Raw genomic sequence first — 25,055 nt, 5'->3', positions numbered from 1 at the left:
GTTATTTTTGGAATACACTACAAGTCAAACATTAGACTAACCATATACATTTATTCATTAGTCTTCAATCATTTATAACATGCAACTGCCTGCTGGACAACAAGGGCATCGTGTCGTCCACAATATCGTCCCCATTGCAGGTGTAAGAAAGCCATATCACTCTCGATGTCCCCTTTCAACTCCAGGATTTTCAAATAGCCACCAACAATTAAAATTCGACCGATAGACTGATTCTACACATACACGAGTCTTTGCGTGTGCTAATTCTGTAACAACCGTAGTGTTAATAACGAATTGCCTATTTCGTTATTAATCGTTAACAATTCGTTTTCCATTACTTCGATCTTTAGGTATTTTAAGCACTGCAAGAGTAGTATGCCTCATAGTGTGTTTTATTTTCCGTTTTTGGATGGCGAATAAGTTGTCTCCACCATTTTATTTGAAACGAAGGGGAATCTATGATGTAATTGTTTACCAAGATACGTTCTTTGAGTGTTAAGTGAGGATATTTATCCCAAGAAATTAGCTGAAAGGAGATTTGATGAAAACTGGCGAATTGATGATTTGCTCAGAGTCTCGTAGTAACTTTGTTTCACCACATAGGAAGGGCTGATATCACATACTCGGGTCACGCCTGAAATTTAGAATGACATTCAAGAGACAATGTTACTGGAAAGAAACAAATTATGTTCCTTTTTCTCGAATCAACGGTAAGTAGGAAAAAGAAGGATTCACTTAGGTAATGACACGCACACGATTTACGCATCCAGTTACAAAAAAAGAACAAAGTACTGCAGTAGTTTTACCTGTGAGCGCCATGGTGCTTTCTAGTTCGTTGGTTAATATGTCAAGTACGTCTTGAACACCCTGGGAGCCGTTAGTGGCTAGACCATAGATAGCAGGACGACCGATGAAAACTGCTTTGGCTCCTTGAATAGAGACGAAAAAACATATCGTTACACATCCTACACATACACTTTATGCCTTCTACACGTAATTCAATTTTTGTTCATCTCAAACATATTTTTAGAGCAGTTCTTTTTTTTCGGATTAACTGAAACTTATGAACTTTGTATAACTCCATTCTTCACCTAATTATACTTAAGATCCGATCCATTCCATCCGTTCTGCACCCTAGGTTTGCTACAGTGTAAGGCAATCTATGAATATATACTCACCTGGCAAAAAAGTGTCACCCCTACCGCGATTGTGTACATTGCTAAAAGGGTACTGTAAATGTGATGGTAGTTTTAATTTTACTATTACATAACAATCAGGCAATCTTGCATGCGAATTGGGGATATGAGTAACAGAACAATGACCTACCTAGCGGAACCATTGAAATACTCTAACATCAATTTTTTTACAATATGCAGATTCTCAGTTAGAAGGATAACTTTTTACCAAGCGGTTGACATAGGAGGGAGTTTTGATCCGCCGAATTGTCAGAAGGTTGGGTTCTTCCATGAGATCCATTCAGAGGGTAAGGCAACATCATAACCGAAAAGGCACATGGGCAGATAAAAGCAGGTTGGGCGTTTTCAGAATTTATGGACGCGTAAGGCTTTCTGGAACAGCTGGTAATAAGTATATTCCCAAATTTCTGTCTCTGGTCGACAGGACGCATCCCACATAAGGCATGCAGGTGGTGTATCGGCCACTATGATGGAGATGAGCTCGCATTGGTCACCTATTTATGTCTTAGCATGAAGCTGCTTCTACACGTACAGCCCATGCAACTGTAAGCTAGTTATATGCCAACCAGATCAGAGCCCCCAAAGGCCAGCTCAATCCCTAGATTAGAATATCACTAAGAATATGTAGGATATCCCCAGAAATCGATAACGGAGAGATACGTATGCAAATGAAAATGATATCATACTATCTTTGAACTGTATGTGGAACGCCATCACTGCGCAAACGTTACAGAACTTTTTAACTCTACGCCCAGACGCGCCAAGTACGTCCTCCAATCCAGAAGGTACTGCACAAAATACAAAAATGTGGGTTTAGATTTTTATTATGATCATTTTATTCAAATGGTTGTACAATCAGAAAAAATTTGCATAAAAAATCCATAAAGACGTTGGATAAAGGACAATGGTTCGTGACATGATTTTCTGTAGCCTATCACTTAACGCACTGCATTCGAGGAGACACTTTTTTGTAGGGAATCTATTTCGATAACATAGCGAAATAAAGCCCAGCTTCTCATAATCGCTATATTGTTTTTCCTGTCACCTACCTAGAGCTAGCGCCGTGTAAACGTCCCTCCCGTTCCGAATTCCTCCGTCTAGGTAAACCTCGCATCGTCACCTAACGGCACGTACCACATCCCAAAGGGCATTGATAGTGGCTGCACTACCATCAAGTGTACTGCAACAATATTATTAATTTTGGTGAAATCAAATGAACCGTTTGGTAGGGACCTTGCAATTTACATCTTACGTGTGTTCAAAGATTTAAATTATTAATTAGAGAAATGTAATAAACACAATCTGCGTATTACTCACCGGCCACCGTGGTTGGATACATACACGCCATCTACACCATGGCGCACCGCAAGTTCGGCATCCTCTGGGGTTAAAATTCCCTTGAGAATGATTGGAAGACGTGTCACGTTTTTCAACCAATCAACATCGTCCCATGTGACTGTGTTGATTTGATAATCAGCGTCGTCTATGGTGCCACCAATCACTGGTCTAGGAAGGTTGACATAGTCGAACGAGGCGGGAAATTCGAATTCACCCCGTAAAGAAGTGTAAGATATCCGTCTGAAGGCTACATCATCTATGGTTAGCACTATGGCCTGGTAACCTACAATGCATATAAAAAGTTAAACCTACTTTTTAGAAGTGATGTTTTGTAATATTAAATTGGAGTGAGTTTTCAACAAATAATATCGGTCATAAAAATTGCCTAGTCTATACTTCAGCTCACCAAATTAAAAAGAAAAAAGGCATTTCAATTACAACTTCAGCAGCTGCAAAATCTTCAGGGCCCCGTATCTCGAAAGCATCGCGTATTGCGAATCGCTATATCAAATAGAGGCTACAATGTATTAAATGGGACGAGTATGGTCGAGTTATGGAATTGAGACGCTTGCGCACGTGCGCAACACAGCGAAGCTTTCGAGATACGGGGTCCAGGTCTTCCTGTGCTAAAGAGTGTTTTTCGACTAATTCTTACCAGCCGCTTCAACCCTCCTAATGTGCCTTAGCATGTCGCTCCTTGGCTTCACCATGTACGCCTGCATCCAACGATGTCCGTGTGGAACCGCCCTGTCTACCTCCTCCAACGGTGTGCCCGTATCCTGAGAGAGGATCATGAGGGCGTTTTTGGCAGCGGCACCCGACGCCGTGCCTACCACTCCTTCTGGATGGAACCATTTATGAAAAGCAGTCGGGGAAATGCCTGGAAAGAAAACGTCATCTTACTAGTTCATATCCCAACGCTATATGTGCACCAGAACCTGTCTTCTTCAAGAATGTCATAATGGTTTGAGTTAAAATAAGTGAGCATTTGAACTTGTACCAGTTGACATACTCGAAAATACTGCAAAGGCGACCAAAATTAATTTTTAGGAATTGTTTCGCAAAATCCGTTTTCAGATTATTTCACATCAGCAATTGACAAATTATTCAAAGTATTTAACAATGCCAACAAAGATCATTAAGTCTCCCTTTAAAGTTTTGTAATGTACCAGTAAAGGGATAAATTGAATTGCAGTTGAATTGGATTAACGTCGTCACCATTACTGACGTTAGATAAGACATTCTCAATATGCAAAAACTATGCAAATGTTTAGGTCCCTTTATCAAAAACTTATTCTACAAGATAAGTTTTAGACAACACATTCCAATAACATCAAAAGTGCAGTAAAATATTGTCGTCTCTTTGTAACAGTTGAAAATGTTTACTTTATGATATAAATAAAGTATACTTCACAGCGGATATAAAACTCACCTATTGGGATATCTACTGCTTGTCCTTGAACAGTTGTACTTGTATCAATATGGCTCACATCTCGCAGAAGCCTTGGCCGTAGAAGAAATGTCTTGAAAGCATCGATGTTCTCGTCGTACGTCTGTCTTTGCGTGAAAGCGCTTTCGATGTAATTGTAGGCGTGTGGGTGAAGATGATTTTTCGCGTAATCTTTGAAGTCGTACACGTTAACAAAACGATGGTTTGCCTAAAGGGAAAGACGTCATTGATTATTTTCGCTTTGGACCGAACGAGTATAAAAGTTGAATAGGAAATCATATACATTTCCATTTCTATTTGAAATTGCGTATCCTTTCTATTACTATTTTGTTGATGACATGTACTTACACCGCTGAGAGAACGAGTTGCCGTCATCAGTGCAATCAGAACCAGCAAGGCACCCATGGTGGAATACATAAGACTGGCTCAGTGGCTGTCTGCAGAAGAATGAAGACGCCCAAAAGTTAGACAACTCTTAATCTCATCTTACATGGTATTTACGCACATGTACGAGCCATTACTCGATCTTTTGGGGCGTATCTTTTTACCACAAGAAGCTATTTACTGACCCTATGTGCACTTTTGATTCAAAGGTTAACCAGAAGATGCAAATCGGAACAGCAAAGGGGACATACATATGTATCAGGTTAGAAAGATGCACATTTAAGTGTGTGTGTGTGTGTATGTGTTACAATTCACAAAAAACGTCAAGAACAAAACCTGAAGAGATTTTGAGTGCATGGGAATCTGTCGGTGCATTTTGATTCACTCCAAGAAGAGCATGTGTATCCAGATTATTATTATTAATATTATTATTATGCAGAGGAAAATCCATGATCATGCCATTTGAAGAGAGATAGGGCTCTAGAAGATCACGGATCCTGAGCAGTGGGCAATTTTAACGTGGACATGTGCTAGTATATCTCGTCAGTGAACTATGCAGATATGTGAAACTAGCTCATTGATTTGGTCCGCTGCTTCACGTTGGTAATTGTTTTTTTAAACGGTGCTGCAAGTCAAAAAGACATTAGACTTACTACAATCATTTAACTGCTTTGTAGGTGACTGTCCAAAATATGCCATATTTTAAAAGGGCAACACAAAAGGCTATCTGATGTCAAAGTCTTCGGACGACAGTCATTTATATCATGCAACTACTGAGTGGACAATGAGGTCAATCCCCTTTGCGTGTAAAGGCAAACGACTTCTAACTCGATGCTTTCCTTTTTTCGCTGGGGTTTCAAAAAGATAAAACATGATGGATTGACTGATGCTGTGTCCAAGTGTTATATTTGTTCACCCTTAGTCTGAGACAATGTTTGTTTATAACCCTTTTTGTGACTTTGAATTGCGCAATCCACGCATTTTACAGGCATTGTTCGGTGGACTTGCGGTTATCGAGTAACAACTTTCCAAATCAATCCTCCATGTCTTTTCATTAGCAATGCATTTTCTCTCTGAAGGCCTCTAAGAGCCTACCTTTTTTTTAATTTAGAGCCTTTTTAGGACTTAGTATAGAAACATGTTTTATTGTCCTTTGAAGCATGCTCTATTTTCTTCCTTTTTTATGGGAAAATGAGGGAGGAGGGGAGTCTGCGGCGTTATGTGCACTGAAATATGTTTGACGTGAACAACGGATGAACTGTCTATATACATACCTTTAGTTTAATAGTGACATTGTTTGTCATGCGTAAAACGATTTTAAGGTGAATAATATTTTAATGCGTGTCAAGCATAAAAGAGAGATTGATATGTAAAGATCAAAATGACATCTTACAAAAGCATTTTTGGTGGAGCAAGTGCTCGTGATACCTTTTCCAAAATGTCCGCCAATATAATATGATAGTTTCCAGTATAGCTTGTTTGTGATGCCTGCGGTCGCAAATGCGGTGTCTTTGAGACAGACAATGGTAATGCAAATCTTACTTTTAAAACATTATTGTGATCACTTTTAAGATGATTATATTCAAATTGACTTTGACTATTCACTTAACTTTTACATACATTTAATTTAGAAAACGTGAAAATTCTAAACAATCTAATCGACATTCACTAAATATACTCCACCTCCAAAAAGTGTCACCCCTAATGGACTTGTAAAAGACGCAGATGATGAATGGGAGTGGTACAAGGAGAATATTTAAACAGGAAAATGTCGATCCCACACAGGGTAGATTATGGCATTACTGAAATGGCTCAGGAGTTGTAAAACAAGCCAGTCTTTATCATGCTTTTCTTGTACTTGCAAAAGCTTTCAAAAGCTTCCATTTGTCATTCATTGAATGATTATTTCCAAATTGAACATTCGAACATTATGATCATTATTCTAAAATACAGTTATACAACAAAAGCAGAATTATCAATAAGGAAATGTATTCTTATTTAATACATAAATCATATACAACTTTTTATAGGGCTGTACATTAGGACGGATCAATACAATGATATATCTTTCTCAGCACACAGCTTTATGACAAATAATTGCCACAATTCTATAAAATAAATGCATCTACTCAAATTCTGTCCATTTAGGTAAATATCAAAATATATTTCAAGTCTAAAGGTATCTCATTAACAAAAGTTTAAAAATAAATAACACATAAAAAAAAGAACAAAGACAATGTCCACACCATTAAAATTTTGTCTTTTTCTGTTGCCTTATTTCTCTGTATTCCTCTTTCAAAGGTAACATTTGGAACTTTATAACTTAACAGAGTGCAAAACTTCACATAATGCGTCCATGGGGACAGTGAAAGTAATTGAGTTCTGAGCCTCGCCATATTTACTTAAATCTGGGAATGTAAAGTTCATGCATTTTCTAGATGCCTCACACCCGTAAGCTCTGTCTTGCTTTGTCTAAGATATCTTTCCTAATCTTGGGGTAATCAGGGTGGGTCTTCAGTACCTGGAGGAAGAAAAGGCACAAATGCAGTAAAAAATTTGTCCTAATATTTCCTATTCTTACTGCCCACAGCAAGGGCTGGACTTTCTCTCTCTCTCTCTCTGAAATATTGCATCATTCTGCTTTATAACAGAAAAGAAATGGCTAATGCATTAGATGAATAGCAACTTTATTTAAGCAGTCTAGCATGTTTTTTTTTTGTCTAGGTTGTTGCAGACCAAACTTTATCATTATTTGATGGAACAGGCCTCAGTAAAATTTGATAATCATCTTTAACTCAAAATCCCAGAGAAAATCTATGACTATTAACTTAAAGGTACTTACATGATGACAAATATCAATAGCATCTACAAATCTTCTTGCCTTCATGTAATTGAAAGCCAACTTGTAACCTGCAAAAGGGGATCATTTATAATAAGCAAGTATATTTTGCTGATAACCAATCAATCATTTTATGAAATTTAAAGACAAGTGCCACTCAATCATGTGAGAAAACTGCTAGACTCTACCATTAGTGGAAAGATTAAAATGACTGAAAAAGGATAGTTCAGAATGTATTTTACATATTTTTCCAACTGGTATTTGTGGCCAGTCTCAAACAGTGAAAGAACAATGCTGCCCCCTTCCCCCCTCTGAATATCAGAAGTAGAAAGTCTTCCTAAACCTGGATCTTCACATGGCATACATAAGTTTGTTCTCTGCAACCTTGCATTGAAATCTAAATGACTCCGGACATAAAAAGACTACTTGTGATACTAAAAGCTTCCAGAAAGGTGTTCCAAGTTACCTATGACAGGGCTGTTTTTGTTACCATATTTCCAGGCATTCTCGTAGTTCTTGGCAGCGTCCCTGTATGACTGTTCTCTCTCCATGATGAAACCCATGTATTCATAGGCCTTGCAGCATGACTAGCGTAGGGATGAAGATCTTTAGTGAGCAATGCTATAATGCTACATAAAGTACTGTTAAACTACATTCAGTTTACATACTGTAACTAAATCTAGAAAGAAGGATTTCAATTTTCATCTGAAATCAAATTCTAAATGTTAACTGAAAATATCACAATTTTATTCAACTCTAACACAAGTTTTTTTTTGTGAATATGCAAGTACTAGTACATAAATGGATGGCTGAATATAATAATATTTAAAAAAAAAAAACAGAAAATGGTTGTTATAATAATAAGTGAAATAAAGGAAATACAATAAAAAATATTCAATACACTTCTCCATACAAAAAGTAATTTTTTACCTTGTTTGCTGCCAAACATTTCCTGAGCAGTTCTGTGGCCATGTCATACTTCCCATTCTGTATATAAATATCTGCCAACAGCAACCAGCACTTCTCCAAGTCCTCTGCATCCTGGAACAGGTATCCCATTATATATTGGATTAACTACACATATTGCCCAAGTACAATGCAAATATATGAACTACAGGGGCGAATCCAGGATTATTTGAAGGGGTGGTCTGCAGATATGAAGCCAAACCCCTCCCCTTGGCGTGGGGTTCGGGGCCTGCTGAATCTCCCCGAAAAATTTTGGTATTTTAGAGGGGCAGTGGTGCCATTTGGTATGGTTTTAGAACTATGACTCAGCTTTTTGAAATTCTAATTTCAAGAGGGGGCCATTGGTGTGACACCTCCCCTAAAACTGCCACTGCAATATATACAGTGCACAACTGGATACAATCCGTTCAGCTTTCAGCTTTCTTAGACTCCTGGGATACCCAACACAATCGGCATCACACCTACAACAATCAGCTCCACTTCAGCCAATTAATCAATACTCCAATCTGTGAGATGCCTCTAATTAGTAATTTATCCAGTGACATTTAACACAATCAGTGTCACACCTACTTGTCACATTATCAATATATAGGTCAGCCAACAAAGTCATCCACCAGATCACACTAGACTACATATTTCCTGTCAAATGGCAAAAGAAAACCAGTTGTAAAAAGGGGGGTTATTAAAACTCTCTTTATTACTGACTGCAGATTAGGTATTCATATCATGAATACAGGCAATGACTTATAAAATGACTGCATTAAGATTCAACAGTCATTACATTAACTGACGCTATGTATGATATTAAAACAGGTCAGGCACATGTCATGAATAATGACAATGAGTTTTGAACCGAGGGTCACCAATATTTTTGTCTGACAGTAACTTCAACTGACATAACTGGGTTATCATAAAAGCAGGCTTGGTGTGCACTTTATCATCAGTTCTACTCACAACCCCAGTTTCATCATAGTATTCTTCATGCCAACACATGTTATATTACCATCTCAATACTATCATAACCCAAGTGAATAGGGTCCATAAATTATCATGAGTGGTCTAATCTATGCTTTTAGCTCCTATGGTTCCTTTAATATTTACAATATATTTGACATATGAAGTCCTCAAAAATTTAATTCTAGATGTAAACAGAGCAGATATAGAAGAGCACTTGACCCAGCTAATGTGACAAATATGCAAAACTGATAGCCTGAGATGAGCTCCTCATGTAAAGGATGTAACATAAGGACGTGTCAATACTAAAGACAAGATGTTATATACTTATCTGGAAGCACACGATAGTAAGACAGCTTATGCAGAGGCTTATACGTGCTGAAGTGATATCAGTATTTTTCACCTTGAGACATGAGAAGACAGAAAGGCATTGAAATATAGTATTACTGAATATTGGCTGGACTGTCTAGACTTCAAAGACTTGGAGATGTTGCGTTGATAGCAGATTCTGAAGCACCTCAGACTGATACCAAAAAGAAGTCTCCAGGCTTTCTTCAGAACAGTCCAGGGAAGAGCAGACAACACTACAATAAGTCAAAGGACAGTGTTGCAGACATTCCATGAAAAAATATTCAACCTTCTTTATTGGTGGTGGTAATACACAACTGTGAATATACGTGTGTAATACTGTGCAGTTACTGCTGTATTTTAAACTTTTATGAACAGAAGTAACACACTATTATCAAGTATTGACTTTTTTAAAACTGTGACAACACAAAGCATGGCATCAAAGAATGGGGAATACAAAGCATGCACATGTAGACAAACCAAAATGGTGGAGAAACTGTTCAAGTTGAAAACAGAGCAGATTGAGATTAAAGAGGAAGTGGAGATAGTGTCCACTCCAAATCAAACACGTGCACTCTTAGGTCAGAACAGAGGTGAGACTGATGACTACACGACGGACAGCGATTTACAGATAGAGAATTTGAAGCAGGCTAACGAAGCCTATAAAAGAGAAAACAAAGAACTATTGGAGAGATGCAGGTTATTGGAAAGGGAGAAAGTGGATCTTCAAAATAATCTTCAAAATTTCAGAAACCAAGAAGCCCAACAGGTTTCAGAGGATACTCAAACACAGAACTCAAGTATGAAAGGGTTGTTTACAAAGAAACTGCCTGACTCTTTGAACAAGCAAAAGATAGCTTTTGTGGGAATGATAACAGTTCTGCTTATTTCTATGTTGATTCCTGTGTTTGCTAGATTCTTCTCATCATTCTGATCATTCCAAAATGAAGAAGCACTGAACAATAATTTGAGTCACTGTGGAAATGTTCTGGTTTTCTACATGAAATATAAAATAATATAGTCTACATGTGAGCCATGATAAGGAAAACTTAAACAAAAGTTTAAGGACATGACAAAAAAACCAAAGGGGGGAACACCTGAAATTGACAGCGACTTTCAGTTGCAACAAATATATGTCAGGAGGGCAGGTGGCAAACAGACGATAAGTGATGTTACATCAGGAGACAATGAAATGTCACTCATCCTTCAATTAATGATTAACAGGAGAAAAAGTTAAAAATAAACATGCAATGAGGCTGAAAATATATTGAGAAAAGTAAACAGCCAGCAAAAGTGACATAATATAATGTAGATTTGAAGCTTGAAATAAAGGAACATAATTAAATCACAGTCAAGATGACACAAAATGTTACCTCAGTTTCTGAGAATTGAAGCACATTATGTGATTCATCATGATCTGATTGTCTTTAATTATAAGACTGTCTGAAAGCATTTTCCTCCCTATAAAATAATTTTCTCTTCTCCCTATAAAATACTCTCCTTAATTTCATATCCCATTATGAAAATAACTGAAATGTACAGCAATGATCTTAGCTATCATTTGTTCTTTTAAATCAAACATGTTGAGGCAGAAGAAGTAAAAAAAATCTGAATTAGCTAAACTAAGAAATATAATCTAAATCAATGACAAAACTGAAGAAAAAACAGTAAAAGCATTTAACATATCCTTAGCAAAGTTAAAGAAGCATTAGTCTAAAATTTACTATACAAAAAGCAGTTTCACAAGAGACCCTAAGACCAAAAGTAAACTTAAAGATGGAATAATTTGACCTACTTTAATTATGGATATATCTGTATAAGTCAACTAAAATAAATTAATAACCGATCTAATACGTGATAAGTTATTTATTTCTTTTTATAAAACACGCATAACATTTCATTTCAGTGAACTACCACTGTATTATCTCAGGTCAAAGTAGGCTAAACATGACACTCCTATAGCTAAGTCCAACTTCTCATCTCAAAAAGTTCTTTTATACTTAAAGACCAAATAACAAGAGACAACCACATCTTAGACAAGAATACTGTTCTGTGACCAGAAATTGGTCTTAGCTTTAAGAATATTTTATCATCCTAAAGAGACCCCTAAAAGCCACTTTAATAGTTCTGATCTCAAGTTCCTTCATAGAACTGAACCAGGAAGACACCTCTGTACCTGCATATTCCAGTTGTTCTTGGCAATCCTCCTGAGCTGGTTCCTGGCCCTTGGGGTCTGCTTCAACACCATGTATGCAGCTGCCATGCCATACAGGGCTCCCACATGGTCTCTCTGGAACAGAATCAGTTTTTATAGTACCTCTCTGGGTTAGAATGAGTTTTTATAGTATCTCTCTGTAATAACATACTCATTCTTTAAAAGTATCTCTCTAGAATATCCTTTATGCATTGTCTTTGGAATAAATATCACCTTGAAATAATTGTCAGCTACTGGGGAAAATATCACACAGAATGAAACTCAAATGAGACTCAATACACATATAAAATATGACTTTTTATCAACAAAAATTCTGCCAATTTAATCTCACAGTTAAGGCAACTCACTACTAGTATTCAAGAGTATATATATATATATATTAGACTAAAGACTTTTATCTCTTGCATGGCAACAAAAGTGTATTCATAGTATACAACAGCTCTGATCATGACCTTTGACCTCTGACCTACCTCAGCAGATGCAATCTCCATGAACGCTGCCAGAGCCTTCTCAATGTTCTGCTTGTTCTTGGTGGCAATCAACAACATGTTCTCCAGGAGTCTGGGCCGGATGTCACCGGGACGTTGTCTCAGCTCCTTGATCAGTTTCTCCGCAGTTTTTACTGCCAGCTGCTCACTGTCTGCCCTCTCCGCTGCTGAACTGTAAAGAGAAATAAAATAGTGTGATGTTCACCTCAGTTTTTAAAAAAAATATTTGCTGTATGATATTCATGGCCCTGAATCCATTTATCTTGAAATTATCTAAATATAATAAAATACAAAACTATATCATACCAAATTGAATTTTCCCTTTAAAAAAAACGTTAGTCTACACGTCAACTTACTCAGCATTGTCCATAGTTTCAAACACTTCTCCTCCAATGATATCATTATCAGGGTTCAGACAGATCTCTATCATACAGTATATGGCCTCCTGACCCCAGTCTGTGTCCTTCCTGGCCTTGTTGAAGTACTTCAGGGCATTGTTGGGGTTGCCTGTGTGCCTAGAATAGGGACAGGCCAGATGATATTTAAGATAGGTTAAAGGAGACACATCTTTTTGAGAAAAAGAAACATGTTTCATTCATTTACAGAATCCATTTGACAAAATGCAGGTAAATTTTGAAGCTGAGACAGTGAAATTTGTTCAGTAAATGGCAATTATTTCTGAGCCAGTACTCTCAGACCCAGGTGCCCAAAAAGGGCCAATGGGCCATGGCGTTTTTGGTATGGACCATCAATCCCAAAAAGTTGCATTACTCTGTCAAAAAAAAAAAAAAAAAAAAAAAAAAAAAAAAAAAAAATTGGCCCCTTTATCTTTATTCTAACATTCAAAATCATGGTCTCACCATTCATACAGCCCCTTGCAGTAATTATAGCCTGGTTCTGTGGCAGTCTTTGGCGAGAAAGTTTCAGCTTTTTCCAGGAACACTGGCACCTCATCCAGTTTTCCTCCACGTCGCATGAGGTCAACCAGGCGTGCCAGAGCTTCGAAGTGATCTGGTGCACGCTGCAGAAGTTGTTGGAAATGAAACATGGCTGCATCATAGTCATTTTTGCGGAACATCAGGTCAGCCATCATCTGGGAAAGAAAAATGATTAAAAATCAGTTAAAGATACCACTGAAATGTTATTGTTTGAGATTTAATAATACTATACCTAGATGACTGAACAGAAAGGATTTTGGTTCTTGAAATTACAGAGGACAACGTTTTATTGACTCAGAGAAATTCAACATATATAAATGATATAATTTTCTTTTAAGAAAACAGGATCCTACATGTTTACAGACATACCACTCTCTCTTTCTATCTGTGTGTAGAAGATAGACATATAGCAAATGAGAGAGAGAGAGAGAGAGAGAGAGAGAGAGAGAGAGAGAGAGAGAGAGAGAGAGAGAGAGAGAGAGAGACTGACCACAGTTGCAGCATCATTTTGCTTCTCATTCTTCAGCAAGGCCATGAGTTGGTGTTGACAGGCATTCAGATCATCTGTTAACATGTACAGCCTGGCCAGCTCTATAGCAACCTGAGGGGAAAGGAAATAAATAATATATATTGACAGTAAAATTTGATCCAAATGCTTCATTCAAATACATTTAGACAAAAATCTTAACCCCGTTCCTTGTTTCATTGAAATTATCCCAAGTCCATTATAGAATTTTCCGTGATTCATTTTTAAAATTTTTATTTATTTATTTTATTTATTTATTTATTTTTTTTTTTTGGGGGGGGGGGGGGGTGTAAATCAGCAGACATAATATAAAATCCTTCACCTTTTCATCATTCTCATTGTAGACCAGAGCTTCCTTGTAGTACTTGATTGCCTTCTCATAGTCTCTCTGATCTGAGGAGTGCTTGGCCATCTGGCTGCAGATACTGGATGGGGGATAAATTGGAGAAGCTGAGTAAATTACATAATTCACAATGTATTTGCTTAACAGATCTTTATATTTAACAACAACTGTACACAATTTGCACTCAATCATATCATATCATATCTTATCTGTGCATATGCCCACATCTTGTTTCTGTGGTCTGCTAAACAACATATCCCATAATAACAATTATATTTAAACCTCCATTAAAAATCTCTACATAAAGCACAACCCTTCTTTCTCACCAGAGTGCCAGATTTCTCCTTTTATTTTTTCAAAACTTTATTAAGTTATCTTTACATCCTTATGTTTAATAAGAAAAAGAATTGTGACAAGTCAAAATTCATTAAGAGCACTGCTCCACCATGATACATTACCTGGCTGCTAACTGTTTCTGAGCTGGCACTGCATCTGGCTGCTCCATGTGCACTCTTTTCAATACCCTGTGAAGTCATGTTAAGTAATTAATCAATTACCTTATTCATCTATCCATCCTTTTGTTTATCTATTTATTTATTTATATACATTTTAAGGTTTTCCAACTGCCAGTGATAAAATTGAAGCAAATTTGACAATTTTGTATGAGTAAATTATTTATATATATTACCTTAAAAACACAAATTTTTCTTTAAAAGTTGACATATTTTCTTTTCTTTCCTGTTTGTTTTGTTTCTCCACAAAGAATGTTCACATTTGTTTACTGTTGACTAAAATGTAAAGTTGTCTTATGTATTTATTTAAAAACCTTAAACACATTGGCTGCAAAGCAAACCGTACCTAGCTTGCATGTCCCTGGCCTTATTAAGTGCCTCTACTGACTGTTCAAATTCTTCTCTGTGAGTGTGCACTTTGGCTAGCAATACCAAATACTTGGTCTGTTCTATCATCTCTTCAAGCTTAGTCACTGAAACAGAAGCATGATTATCTTCAAATTTAAAATAATGGTTTTATAATTAATTAAAACAGCTATATTTGGGGTTATTATAATTGTGACTTTGAATACACAGCGCAGCTGATGAAATAACTTGCTGGGCATAATTATGATTATTTTTAGGATTAGGCTGATAGAGTTGTACTGCTTAATGGGACTAATATTACTCTTGAACACTGGAAAAAAGATTTACAGGCATAAAAAACCCTGTAATAGTAACTGAACTAATTCAAATATAATAACAAACTTAGTTTTGATAAAACTACTTAACAGTGTCTTTATCATATATGGAGAGAATTAAAACCAGATCACAATGCATGCAAATGAAGCTCATTTGGAGTGTCCAGCAACATCTATCTGCCTTCTACAACAGGTAAGTGTTATTATACTGAAACCTCAAGGTGAGCATAATTTCCATTGGGTAAGATTTGGCTTTAGATACCTCCCAATTTTCATCATTCTTTGAGTTTTTTTCAAGGCCTAGAAAGTGGCTTTGTTACCTGCTCCTGCCTGGTCCAGTGCCTGCAGTAACACCTTCTGTGCCTTGTCATACTGTCTCAGCTTTAACAGGAGCTCTGCCAGGTCATACCTAGATTACAACAACATCTGCTTTAATACATAAAACTACAGAATAAAATGGGTTACATCACTGGGCATGATCAGCAGCCTCCTTTGTGTGCCTAGTGGCATTGCCTCATCTTTGAATTCTGCAAAATTATTTTGATTTTATGGATTATAATAACAACAATTCGAGTATGTCACAGTTAAAAAAAGAAAACATAGACAGCACTACAATACTGCCTCAGCATAACGATTCCTTCATAATGCAATTACATACCATGAAAAATAATATAGTTTAAAGGGATAATAACTCTTCGTATGACATCTATATTTCACAATAAAAACATTATGAATAACTCGTAGAAATATAATATATTCTGACTACAAAAAAGGCCAGTATAGCTATTATTCTGATATCTGGGCTTGTCTTTAGACCACTTGACCTCCACTGATGGCTATACTCTGTTAGAATCTCTTAAGAGATTTTAACAAAAAACCAAACTTTTTAGAAACAAACCAGGGACTAACTTTGATTGTAAAAATGGATCCATTAACCATTGGTAAGTATGGGAAAATTGTTGTTTACTCCAGGAAAATTCTTTTTTTGGCCGAAACGAAGAGTTATTATCCCTTTAATGCAATTGTGCTGCATATAAAATGCACTTCTTAATGTGTGTGTGTGTGTGCGTGCGTGCGTGCGTGCGTGCATGTTTTTTTTTTTTTTTGGGGGGGGGGGGACAGCTGATGTGGGCAATTCAATCCTGTCAGGAGTTTTTGTATGTTTATACATTTACTCTCACAGACAGCATACACATTCTTTAAAAAAAACATGGGAATGTGAAGTTTAGTGCTCTTAATTGCACATTACCTGCTAAAGAAAAAAAATCATCAAAGGTACTTAACACTACAAGCACTCAAGGGTTGTCATAACAAGCAACATGTGCACTCACCTCAGGGACGTTTGGGAACCAGACTTCAACGCTGCCTCATAATAGTTAATGGCCTTAAAAAAAGGAAACATTTTATTGTGAGTAATCATCTTACTGATGCTACAGTTGTGGTTGAAAACTAAATCTTTATTTTCTTCTGGTAGTATGTTCTTCAAGTTAACTTTTTAAAATCTAATGTGCTGACAAGAGTTTAATATCTCCATAGATTACCTTGATAAAAATAATTAAATATTAAATATTTTTTTCTTATTTTTTGATAAATCTCTATTTTGATATTAAAACTTACCTTTCCATAATTATGTGTCTTGACAAGAGCCTGTCCTATCTTGCTAGCAAGAGCGCCATCTTTTGGGTTCAGTTTCAAAGCTGCTTGATACACCTCTATAGCTTTCTCTGGCTGTAATAGTCACATGAAAAATATGTGCTGATAAGCTTTAATGTGAATCCTCATTTAAATACTAAGCATACTCACCTAAACACAAAATGATTAGAAATAATAAAACAATATACCTGCTTTAAAATTGTACAGAGGCAAAACCCATCACTTATCACAGACAAGATAGACAACTTTTTAAGAATAAGTAACTTGTGACTGAGTGAGTGAGAAAGAGAATGATTAAGAGATGAACTGACCTCTTGTATGCTCATGTAGGCATCCCCCAGTAGCAGACACGTGTGGGCACTGGGATGTTTGTCCACTAGTTCTCTAGAATTACAATAATGATGGAGGAGTTAGATATTCCTTGGTAAGTCAAAATAAGAACCAGTCCTATCTTTGTAACAAAAGTAACATCTTTTGAGAAAATTTTTGTTTTATTTATTATAAAAAAAAAAAAAAAAAAAAAAAAAAAAACACAACTGAAATAAAAAGTCTTTACATTCCCATGAAATGCTGGCTGAACAGATATTGGTGCCCATCTAGCAAAGTTGTGGCCATGTTGTGTGGTTGTTGATTTTTTGAAGATGAAGTGCATGTTTGTGCATGGATGCATCTGTGTACTTGTGCGTATTAATATGTATTCCTGTGTATGTATGTGTCCATGTCACCTGTGACCTACTTGTAGCAACTGGCATACAGCCTTTTATCCTTCCTGTGATGCAGATAGATCTCCGCCATCTTTTCTCTCGCCTGAACAAAGTACGGCTCATTCTCTTTGACATTACGCAACATGACCAGGGCGCCCTCTACATCTCCACGGTTTAGGGAGAGGTCAGCGTTGGCTATCATGATTCTGATCTCCTCAGGAGTGCCTTCAAACTCCATGGTGGCATCTGTCATCACCTTGGCCGCTTCATGCTGGAAGTGAGCGCACATCAATTAATAATAAGATCAAGTAATTAATGAAGATAATGGTTGCCTCTAGCAATTTCATTTGGAAAATTTATTGACAAGAGCCTGTCCTTTCTAGCAAGAATGCCATCTTTTGAGAAAATTAATTTGCACTGTGTTTTAAAAAGAAATTTCAAGGCCAAAATTAAGCATAAAATATTACACCTTGAAAATGTATCCTGTATATCTGTGAGTATCAAGGAAACATCACACCTGACCAAATGATTATTACATTGTATTATTGACATGAAATTGCACTATTAATACTTTTAAACATGATTAAATACATCTTGTGAATTTGAAAAGAACAGTTCTCTGATTCAACCGAACATCTGCCCTACACAAATTATTGCAATCCCTACTTACAGTTTCTGCACACATCCTGTGTGCTTCTGCCAGCTCCAGAAACACTGACACCCTGTCATTTATACCAATCTGGGCTACCTTCTTCTTACTCCCTGACTTACTGTCTGAAATAGTAGTAAACCTGTTCATTGTCTCAGATATAAGAAGCACTTGGAATAGAGATTAACACAGTTAAACAGTTTAATAGTATCAAAGATGTCTGTGGTTGTTGTCTTGGTTAAAAAAAAAGTTTCTTGATATTCATAAGTTCAAACTTAACAAAAACAAATGCACAACTGCTCATTTACCATGGTCCTTAACAAAAAAGTGCCTATCTCTGAGCAGACCAAACTGAAGATAAACTTCCATTCCAAAGAAAAGACACTTCTTGCTGCAACGTTAATCATTTAGTGTCTCTACCGCTGTTTTCCATTGAGGCACTAGACCATAAATACCTCAGTCTCCAAACTGACCTGACTTTTTCACTCCTGGTAAAGACATGGCCATCTGCAGAGTCTTCACAGCATCCTGGTAGTCTCCCTGCTTCTTCTGTATTCTGGCTTTTATCAGGTGATACAGGGGATGCTCTCTTACCTGGAAAATAATACGTGGGTACAGTCTGCGAACTCATCCGCTCTACGGTCACTGAGATCAGGAGGCCTAAAAACCTCTTTTACTGACAATAAAGAGACTAAACAGGATAAAAAAGAGAGATATAGAAGAAATATCAGAAATGTGTCAGATTTTTATGCATTAATGTTAATATAATAAGAGGGTGTACTTTAAAGGAAGGGAGGAGAGAGAGAGAGAGAGAGAGAGAGAGAGAGAGAGAGATGTTTTGTACCTCAAAGTTATAGCTGAGTCCCACTTCCAGTGACTGTGATGCCTGTTTAAAGTTCCCCTGATGCAGTTGTATCTGAGCCATCAAGATGTGGGCATCAGAGAAGGTGGAGTCCTGGTCCAGGCAGTGTTGTAAGGTGCCCTGGGCAGCATCAACATCACCTGGGATAATAAAAGTCAGGGTGAGGATTATCATGTTAATACTTAATAGGCTAAATGCTTTCATTATACATCTTATTACTACAATTGCTAAATCAAAACTGGAACACAGTGACACTCTGCAAAAGTGGACAGTTTAAAATATACTGCACAGGAGAAGCACACCACAGAAATCACCCACCTGACAGGAACTTGACCTTGGCCATGAGAAAGAGGGCCTCTAGGAGTCCTGGCACTGTCCTAGTCACTGGCTCCAGCACCATCTGGCACCTCTTCAGTACTGGGTGGACTGGCTGACCAGTGGTGCTGGGCTGCAATACAGGAGGACATTGTGTTAGATGTGACAGCAATGTGTTGGTTGTACTGAGATTGTGTTAGATGTGACAGCAATGTGTTGGCTGTACCAAGATTGTGTTAGATGTGACAGCAATGTGTTGGTTGTACGGAGATTGTGTTAGATGTGACAGCAATGTGTTGGTTGTACGGAGATTGTGTAAGATGTGACAGCAATGTGTTGGTTGTACGGAGATTGTGTTAGATGTGACAGCAATGTGTTGGTTGTACTGAGATTGTGTTAGATGTGATAGCAATGTGTTGGCTGTACTGAGATTGTGTATGAAGTGATAATGTGTTGGCTGTGATAGGATTGTGCTAGCTGTGACAGCAATCTGTTAATTGTGGTAATACTGTATTGGATGTGATAGCAATGTACTTGTTTTGCTTAAATATTTCCATTCATAACAAAAAAGCTTATGTCTAAGATCAATAGCTCTCATATTGAACTACCATAAATTTCTACTGAATAGAAATAAGCAAAAAATTGTAGGTCTTTTCTGTGAGTTAATATAAACTCTCAGTCTAAAGTGTGTTTGTGCTACAAGCCCCTGATGAATACCTACCTGCTGAGGAGCATAGATGAGGAACTCATGGATGACTTGGATCAAGAAGTCAGGGTTCATCTGGTGGAAGTACTGGACTCCTAATGGCAGAGACTAGAACCCAAACACAGGAACATTTTGTATCAACTAGTAAGACAACAAATGGTTTTCAGTATGGAGGAGATGACAACACCTTTCTTATTCAAATAAATAATTTGTAAGTCACCTTGGCAAAGAGGAGTAAATAACAAATTTGATATCCTGCTATGAATATTGGTTGATGTTTTCAACTTAACTTTGTGAGCAAAAAAGTAATTTACCAGCCTGCTTTTCTTTTTTACTTTATTTTCTGCTTGCAGACCACCTTGAGTTCGGCCTTACCTCCAGTCCAGAAAAGTGGTTCTCTACGGCTTCATTTAAGAGCTCGAGGACTTTCTCAGGTCCTTTCTGTCTCTTCCTGGCCAGCACTGCACTCAGGTATGACACCTCCTGGAGAGGTGGGAATACAAATAATATCAGTAGGATAAAATGATACATCAAATTTTAATTCTGCACTTTAAACAATGGGGAAAATTCTTCTCAGGTCTTTTAAGAGGTCTGTCTGTGAATGGTTTTGGATTGATGCTGAGTGCCTGAGCTAATACCATGTTACAGTAGTTATTATTATTTTTTTTAATTACAGAAATTTGAATTTCAAGATGATTTTGTTAAAAATATTATAATAAATGAATAAATAGAACAAAAAATATGGATATGGGCTAGTGGTCTAAATATAATATGAATATCAAACCAATACAGTGTAGAAGCACTTACTGCAGATTTCCCAATGCTCTGCTGTATCTCACTTAAAAATTCCAACTGCTGTGCTGCATCTTCTAGCTGGTTTTCTGCTAACTGACATCTGATAATACCTAAAACATTGGTCAAGAACTGGTTACAAAACAAGTTACAAAACAAAGAGGTGAATCAAAATTATAAACATATGGAAAGATTGCACGGATAGCAATGAGATAGACAGATGAGCAGATAGACAGACACGCAGATAGACAGACAGACTGAGACTGATACAGCTATATCTTTACTTTATCAATTCATATCAAAGGCTCAAAACTGACGATGAAATATACAAACACTGCAATACAAATCTCTAAATACCTTTTTGGGGAATTGTCTTAAGTGGTGTATTTGCAAATATAAATTATTTTACTGTGATCCTAATAAAAGCCATTACTGTTATCCCTGACTGATATTTCTAAGAATCATGTAGCTTCATTTAACCTGTAGTAAGTTTTTCCTTGTAATTGGCAATTCTAGTTGCTGTGTTTCAAAATAAATTAAAATGTGTGACTGGTAATCTCAGATGACATGCTAAAAATTCAATTTCTCAACATTTGTATTGTAAACAGTGCAGAGAGGAATGTGGAATGCAGTTCTTAAGAGTCCCTCTTCTTTTTATTCTTATTATTACTATCATGCCACCACAAGTGATAATGTATCCACTCTCGCAACATCCACCTACCTGTCAGAGCTGCCACACTGGTCTCGTCCAGCTTCATGGCGTTCTTGTAACACTTCATGGCATCCCTCACCCTCCCCTGCATCAGCAACTCGTAACCCAGCTCTGTGACGTACTCCGCACTAGTGTTATCAAGGCTAACTGCCCTCTCTGCCAGAGTGTATGTCTGTTGTAGAACTAGGAGATTCCTACCACACTAGAATGGAGAATAATACAATTATATAACTGGTATGATCAAAGGGTTCTTGGAGTTGGGTGATTCTTATCCCACTTGATAGTACAATCATACAATAACATCAATGAGGCCTTCGTAAAGCAGCAAGTGATGTTTGTTTTGTTCAAAGAAGCCTTCATCTGTGGCAAACATTTTCACTTTATAAAATTCTTAAGAATGAATCAATATCTAGATAAGGCATAAGATGAACATTATCTTACCAGTCTACAAAATGTCTGTGCTATATCATTGTACAGGTGTGGGTTCTTTGGCTCAAACCTGTCCACCAAACCTATCAGATCCCCAATCTTTGTTGCAGCCTGAAAAAAAAAAAAGAAAAGAAAAGAAAAAGATTGAGTCTTTGGTGGACTTAATCATGGATTTAGTTCAAAAGGCTGGAAAAAATCATCCCAGATTGTGCATACATATGATAGATATAAATTATTTTTAAAAATACCATTACAAAATATCAGATACAGCCAGTGCTAGTAAATGTGATGTAAGTCATAATTGTATAGACTATGAAATCATTCCAATGCTGCAAAATAAAAACTATGCATACATTTTTATTGAATCTTCAGTTTACCATGAGAGAAAAATAATGCAAATACTCACCTCCTGCGCATTCCCCTCCCTGCAAAGTTGGTGAAGAACAATGTATCTGTGTGCTTCTAGAGAGTGATTGTCTTGAGATAGGGCCCTGCAATATAGAAATACAATATCATATATCTCTGTGCTAAGTTTTGTCTCTTCTGGCTTATATTTCTTTTTAAAAGTTTTAAGTTAATCTTAGTGGTTTTAAGTTAAATTTATAATAACAGCATATGTAAACAGCACTGAAACGTTTGTGTAGTACATTTTTTAAATAAATAAATCATTATCATAACTAATAAGTTCCTTATTCACAAAGCATACCTATGAGCTGTCTCCACAGTCTGTTCCCAGTCCTGCAGTGCCAGCTGAATCTTCATCTTCTCAATCAGTGCAGGCATGTAGCCAGGGAAGGACACAATGGCCTGGTTCATCAACTCCAGAGAGCCAGTGAAGTTATTCTTCAGAGAAAAACATTTGGCCTTCCCAAAAAGTGCATCTACTTCTTTATTTCCCTGGCTGAATATATCAAGAATGAAAATTGCGTATCAATAGCAAAAAGGATATTGATATCAGTGTAGTAAGTTACAGTTAAAAAGCACAAATGAAGTGTACCTTTATATAAAAAAAAATGGTTTACTTTAGATCAGGATTAATCAATAATGGTGCAAAAAAGGGTACATTTAAGGTAAGAGGCAATCAGTCATAAAATTCACTTCTTTTTGAAAAGAATATCAATTTCCTTTAAGGTGAAAAGCTCACTTTAAGACATCATCGAAATATTTCACAGCCTTCTTGACATAAGAATCCCTGCCACATAACAAGTCAATCCATCCCTTCAGGATAAGACCCTAGAACAGAAATATCGTATCTTAACTTTCTCTTTTATGGGGAGGATTCTTATAGCATTCTTAGAAAAATTCTCAATGTCAACCCATTAAATGGTGCTTAAAAAGTGATGATTTATTGAACACTAAACGAGGGAGTTAATGCTACAAATAGGCAAAATGTTTAAGTAATTGTGGCATACAGACCACATAATACTAATAATAATAATAAAAACCCTCACCTCCTTGGAGTTAGCATTTATCTTCAGCATCCTATCAATGTACTCCCTTGCTTTGTCATACTTCTCTGAGTGAAACAAGAACAGGCCAGCAAAATACAGACCCTGAAACATGAATTTTGATGACATGTTTGTTTTCATTTTCTTGTCATTTTCATCTACTGCAGATAAAGAATTATGTGTAAAAATTACTACTTACTTGCAATGACACATTTTGCAAGTTGAAAGAAACAGATAATGAAGAGGGTCAAGATAATTGCTGACCCTACTTTTGTTTTTAATGGTAACTAACTGAAACCGAAAATGTGGCAGCAGTCAAGAAAGTCATCAAAGAAGTAATAACACACTCTGTATTGCAGACTAAGTGTAAGTAAAAAAGACAAAAAAAAAAAAAAAAAAAAGAATACCATCTCCCCAGCTTGTTTTCTCTCAGTTTTCAGTTTAGTGTCCAGCTCCTGCATGGCCTCTCTGTCCACAGTCTTACACCTCTTGTGGCCAAACATCAAAGCCATGTATGTACACAGGTTCAGGTCCCGCTTGTCCTTCAGGATCTCCAGCTCTCGCATGCCTTCCTGGACACGATCTGCAGATTCAGGTTATTTTTGACGATATTTAAAGCACGACAAATAAATATGGATGTTTCTGATAATTAAAATTTTAATAATAATTTAGGCATCTTTTGTTGTTTCTTTTCCCCTATTTCAGTTTTTCATTATCTTCTATTATCTTTATTCATTTTATTTATTTTTAGGAGGTTGCAATCAATATCTCTATTTCACTGAATGCTATCTCAGAATATATTCAGTTCCTTTAAAAATATTTGCTCATGTCTTGTAAATGTATAAACAATGTAAATGAAAATGACCCCCCCCCTTCCCTACAGTTGGTAACTTGTTTACATTTGCCAAGAATAATAAAAAACTCTAAACTTCCCTGCCTGTATATTTACCTTCCAATAACATGCTGTATGCAAGGAAAAACTTGAGGACAGGGTCGTTGCCATATTTCTTCATTCCCTCTAGTGCAGCATTCTGCATGTGTCTGTACAGCTTTTCACGGCAATAATAGTTGATCTTTGCCTAAAAAAGCAAAGGGAATTTTTTTTTAAATGCCAAGTACATTGTATATACAGAGCTTAAATTCAAATTACAATGGCACCCATAAACATGTACTTATGAAAATCGTAATACTTACCAACGTCACTGAATCTGTCTCAGCCATTTTCAGTGCAGGAGGAAATTATCAAGTTTAGCAAAGAAACACAGTGCTGATAAAATATATTTTGCCGATTCCAAATTCTGTTTTCTATTCGTACTGGTATGTCACAGTGTCGGCGAGTGTTGCAGTCATGTTTTCTGTAAAAAGAAATACCAAATACATATAAGCGCAAAAGGGAAAAGGTGTGGTATTTTCACTGATTTTGAATCATTAAGCCCTTTTCTACATTTCTTAACGAAATCATTCATAATTTTAAAAAGACCTACCGAATAATTCATAGTAAATTCTGCAGCTTGGAATTTGAAGAAATACGCATGCGTGGAGGTAAACTTCCGTTAATGAAAGTTTACTTCCGCCGTAAGGGCATCGTAAGGAAAGCATGTATGGATT

At 36.7% G+C, this 25,055-nt stretch overlaps 2 protein-coding genes across 2 annotated transcripts; both read right to left on the bottom strand.

The window, feature by feature from the left end:
• Nucleotides 1–509: 509 nt before the first annotated feature.
• On the bottom strand, nucleotides 510–3,328 carry LOC106159333 (2-Hydroxyacid oxidase 1-like). Its single transcript, XM_087018085.1, has 6 exons — nucleotides 3,190–3,328; nucleotides 2,514–2,817; nucleotides 2,331–2,376; nucleotides 1,179–1,230; nucleotides 807–929; nucleotides 510–634 (listed from the first exon to the last, which is right to left on the bottom strand). Exons 1-6 carry the CDS (start codon nucleotides 3,326–3,328, stop codon nucleotides 510–512), a joined length of 789 nt encoding a protein of 262 aa, XP_086874211.1.
• Nucleotides 3,329–6,340: 3,012 nt separating this feature from the next.
• Nucleotides 6,341–25,015, bottom strand: LOC106167371 (tetratricopeptide repeat protein 21B-like). Its single transcript, XM_087017687.1, has 34 exons — nucleotides 24,932–25,015; nucleotides 24,642–24,802; nucleotides 24,397–24,526; nucleotides 23,855–24,030; nucleotides 23,451–23,552; nucleotides 23,144–23,232; nucleotides 22,706–22,900; nucleotides 22,406–22,490; nucleotides 22,012–22,110; nucleotides 21,580–21,772; nucleotides 20,874–20,971; nucleotides 20,442–20,549; nucleotides 20,082–20,174; nucleotides 19,364–19,493; nucleotides 19,028–19,185; nucleotides 18,657–18,777; nucleotides 18,205–18,308; nucleotides 17,567–17,805; nucleotides 17,142–17,214; nucleotides 16,795–16,905; nucleotides 16,509–16,561; nucleotides 15,498–15,586; nucleotides 14,844–14,970; nucleotides 14,444–14,509; nucleotides 13,965–14,067; nucleotides 13,607–13,717; nucleotides 13,039–13,271; nucleotides 12,535–12,693; nucleotides 12,161–12,350; nucleotides 11,652–11,765; nucleotides 8,138–8,248; nucleotides 7,674–7,794; nucleotides 7,211–7,278; nucleotides 6,341–6,889 (listed from the first exon to the last, which is right to left on the bottom strand). Exons 2-34 carry the CDS (start codon nucleotides 24,666–24,668, stop codon nucleotides 6,812–6,814), a joined length of 3,954 nt encoding a protein of 1,317 aa, XP_086873813.1. The 5' UTR covers nucleotides 24,669–24,802; nucleotides 24,932–25,015; the 3' UTR covers nucleotides 6,341–6,811.
• Between the last annotated feature and the right edge of the window lie 40 nt (nucleotides 25,016–25,055).

This window comes from Lingula anatina, chromosome 7 (genome assembly GCF_051362555.1).
Source record: "Lingula anatina isolate TDL-2025a chromosome 7, LinAna3.0, whole genome shotgun sequence".
NCBI classification, from domain to species: Eukaryota; Metazoa; Brachiopoda; class Lingulata; order Lingulida; family Lingulidae; genus Lingula; species Lingula anatina.
This window is presented reverse-complemented; position numbering and strand designations above follow the sequence as displayed.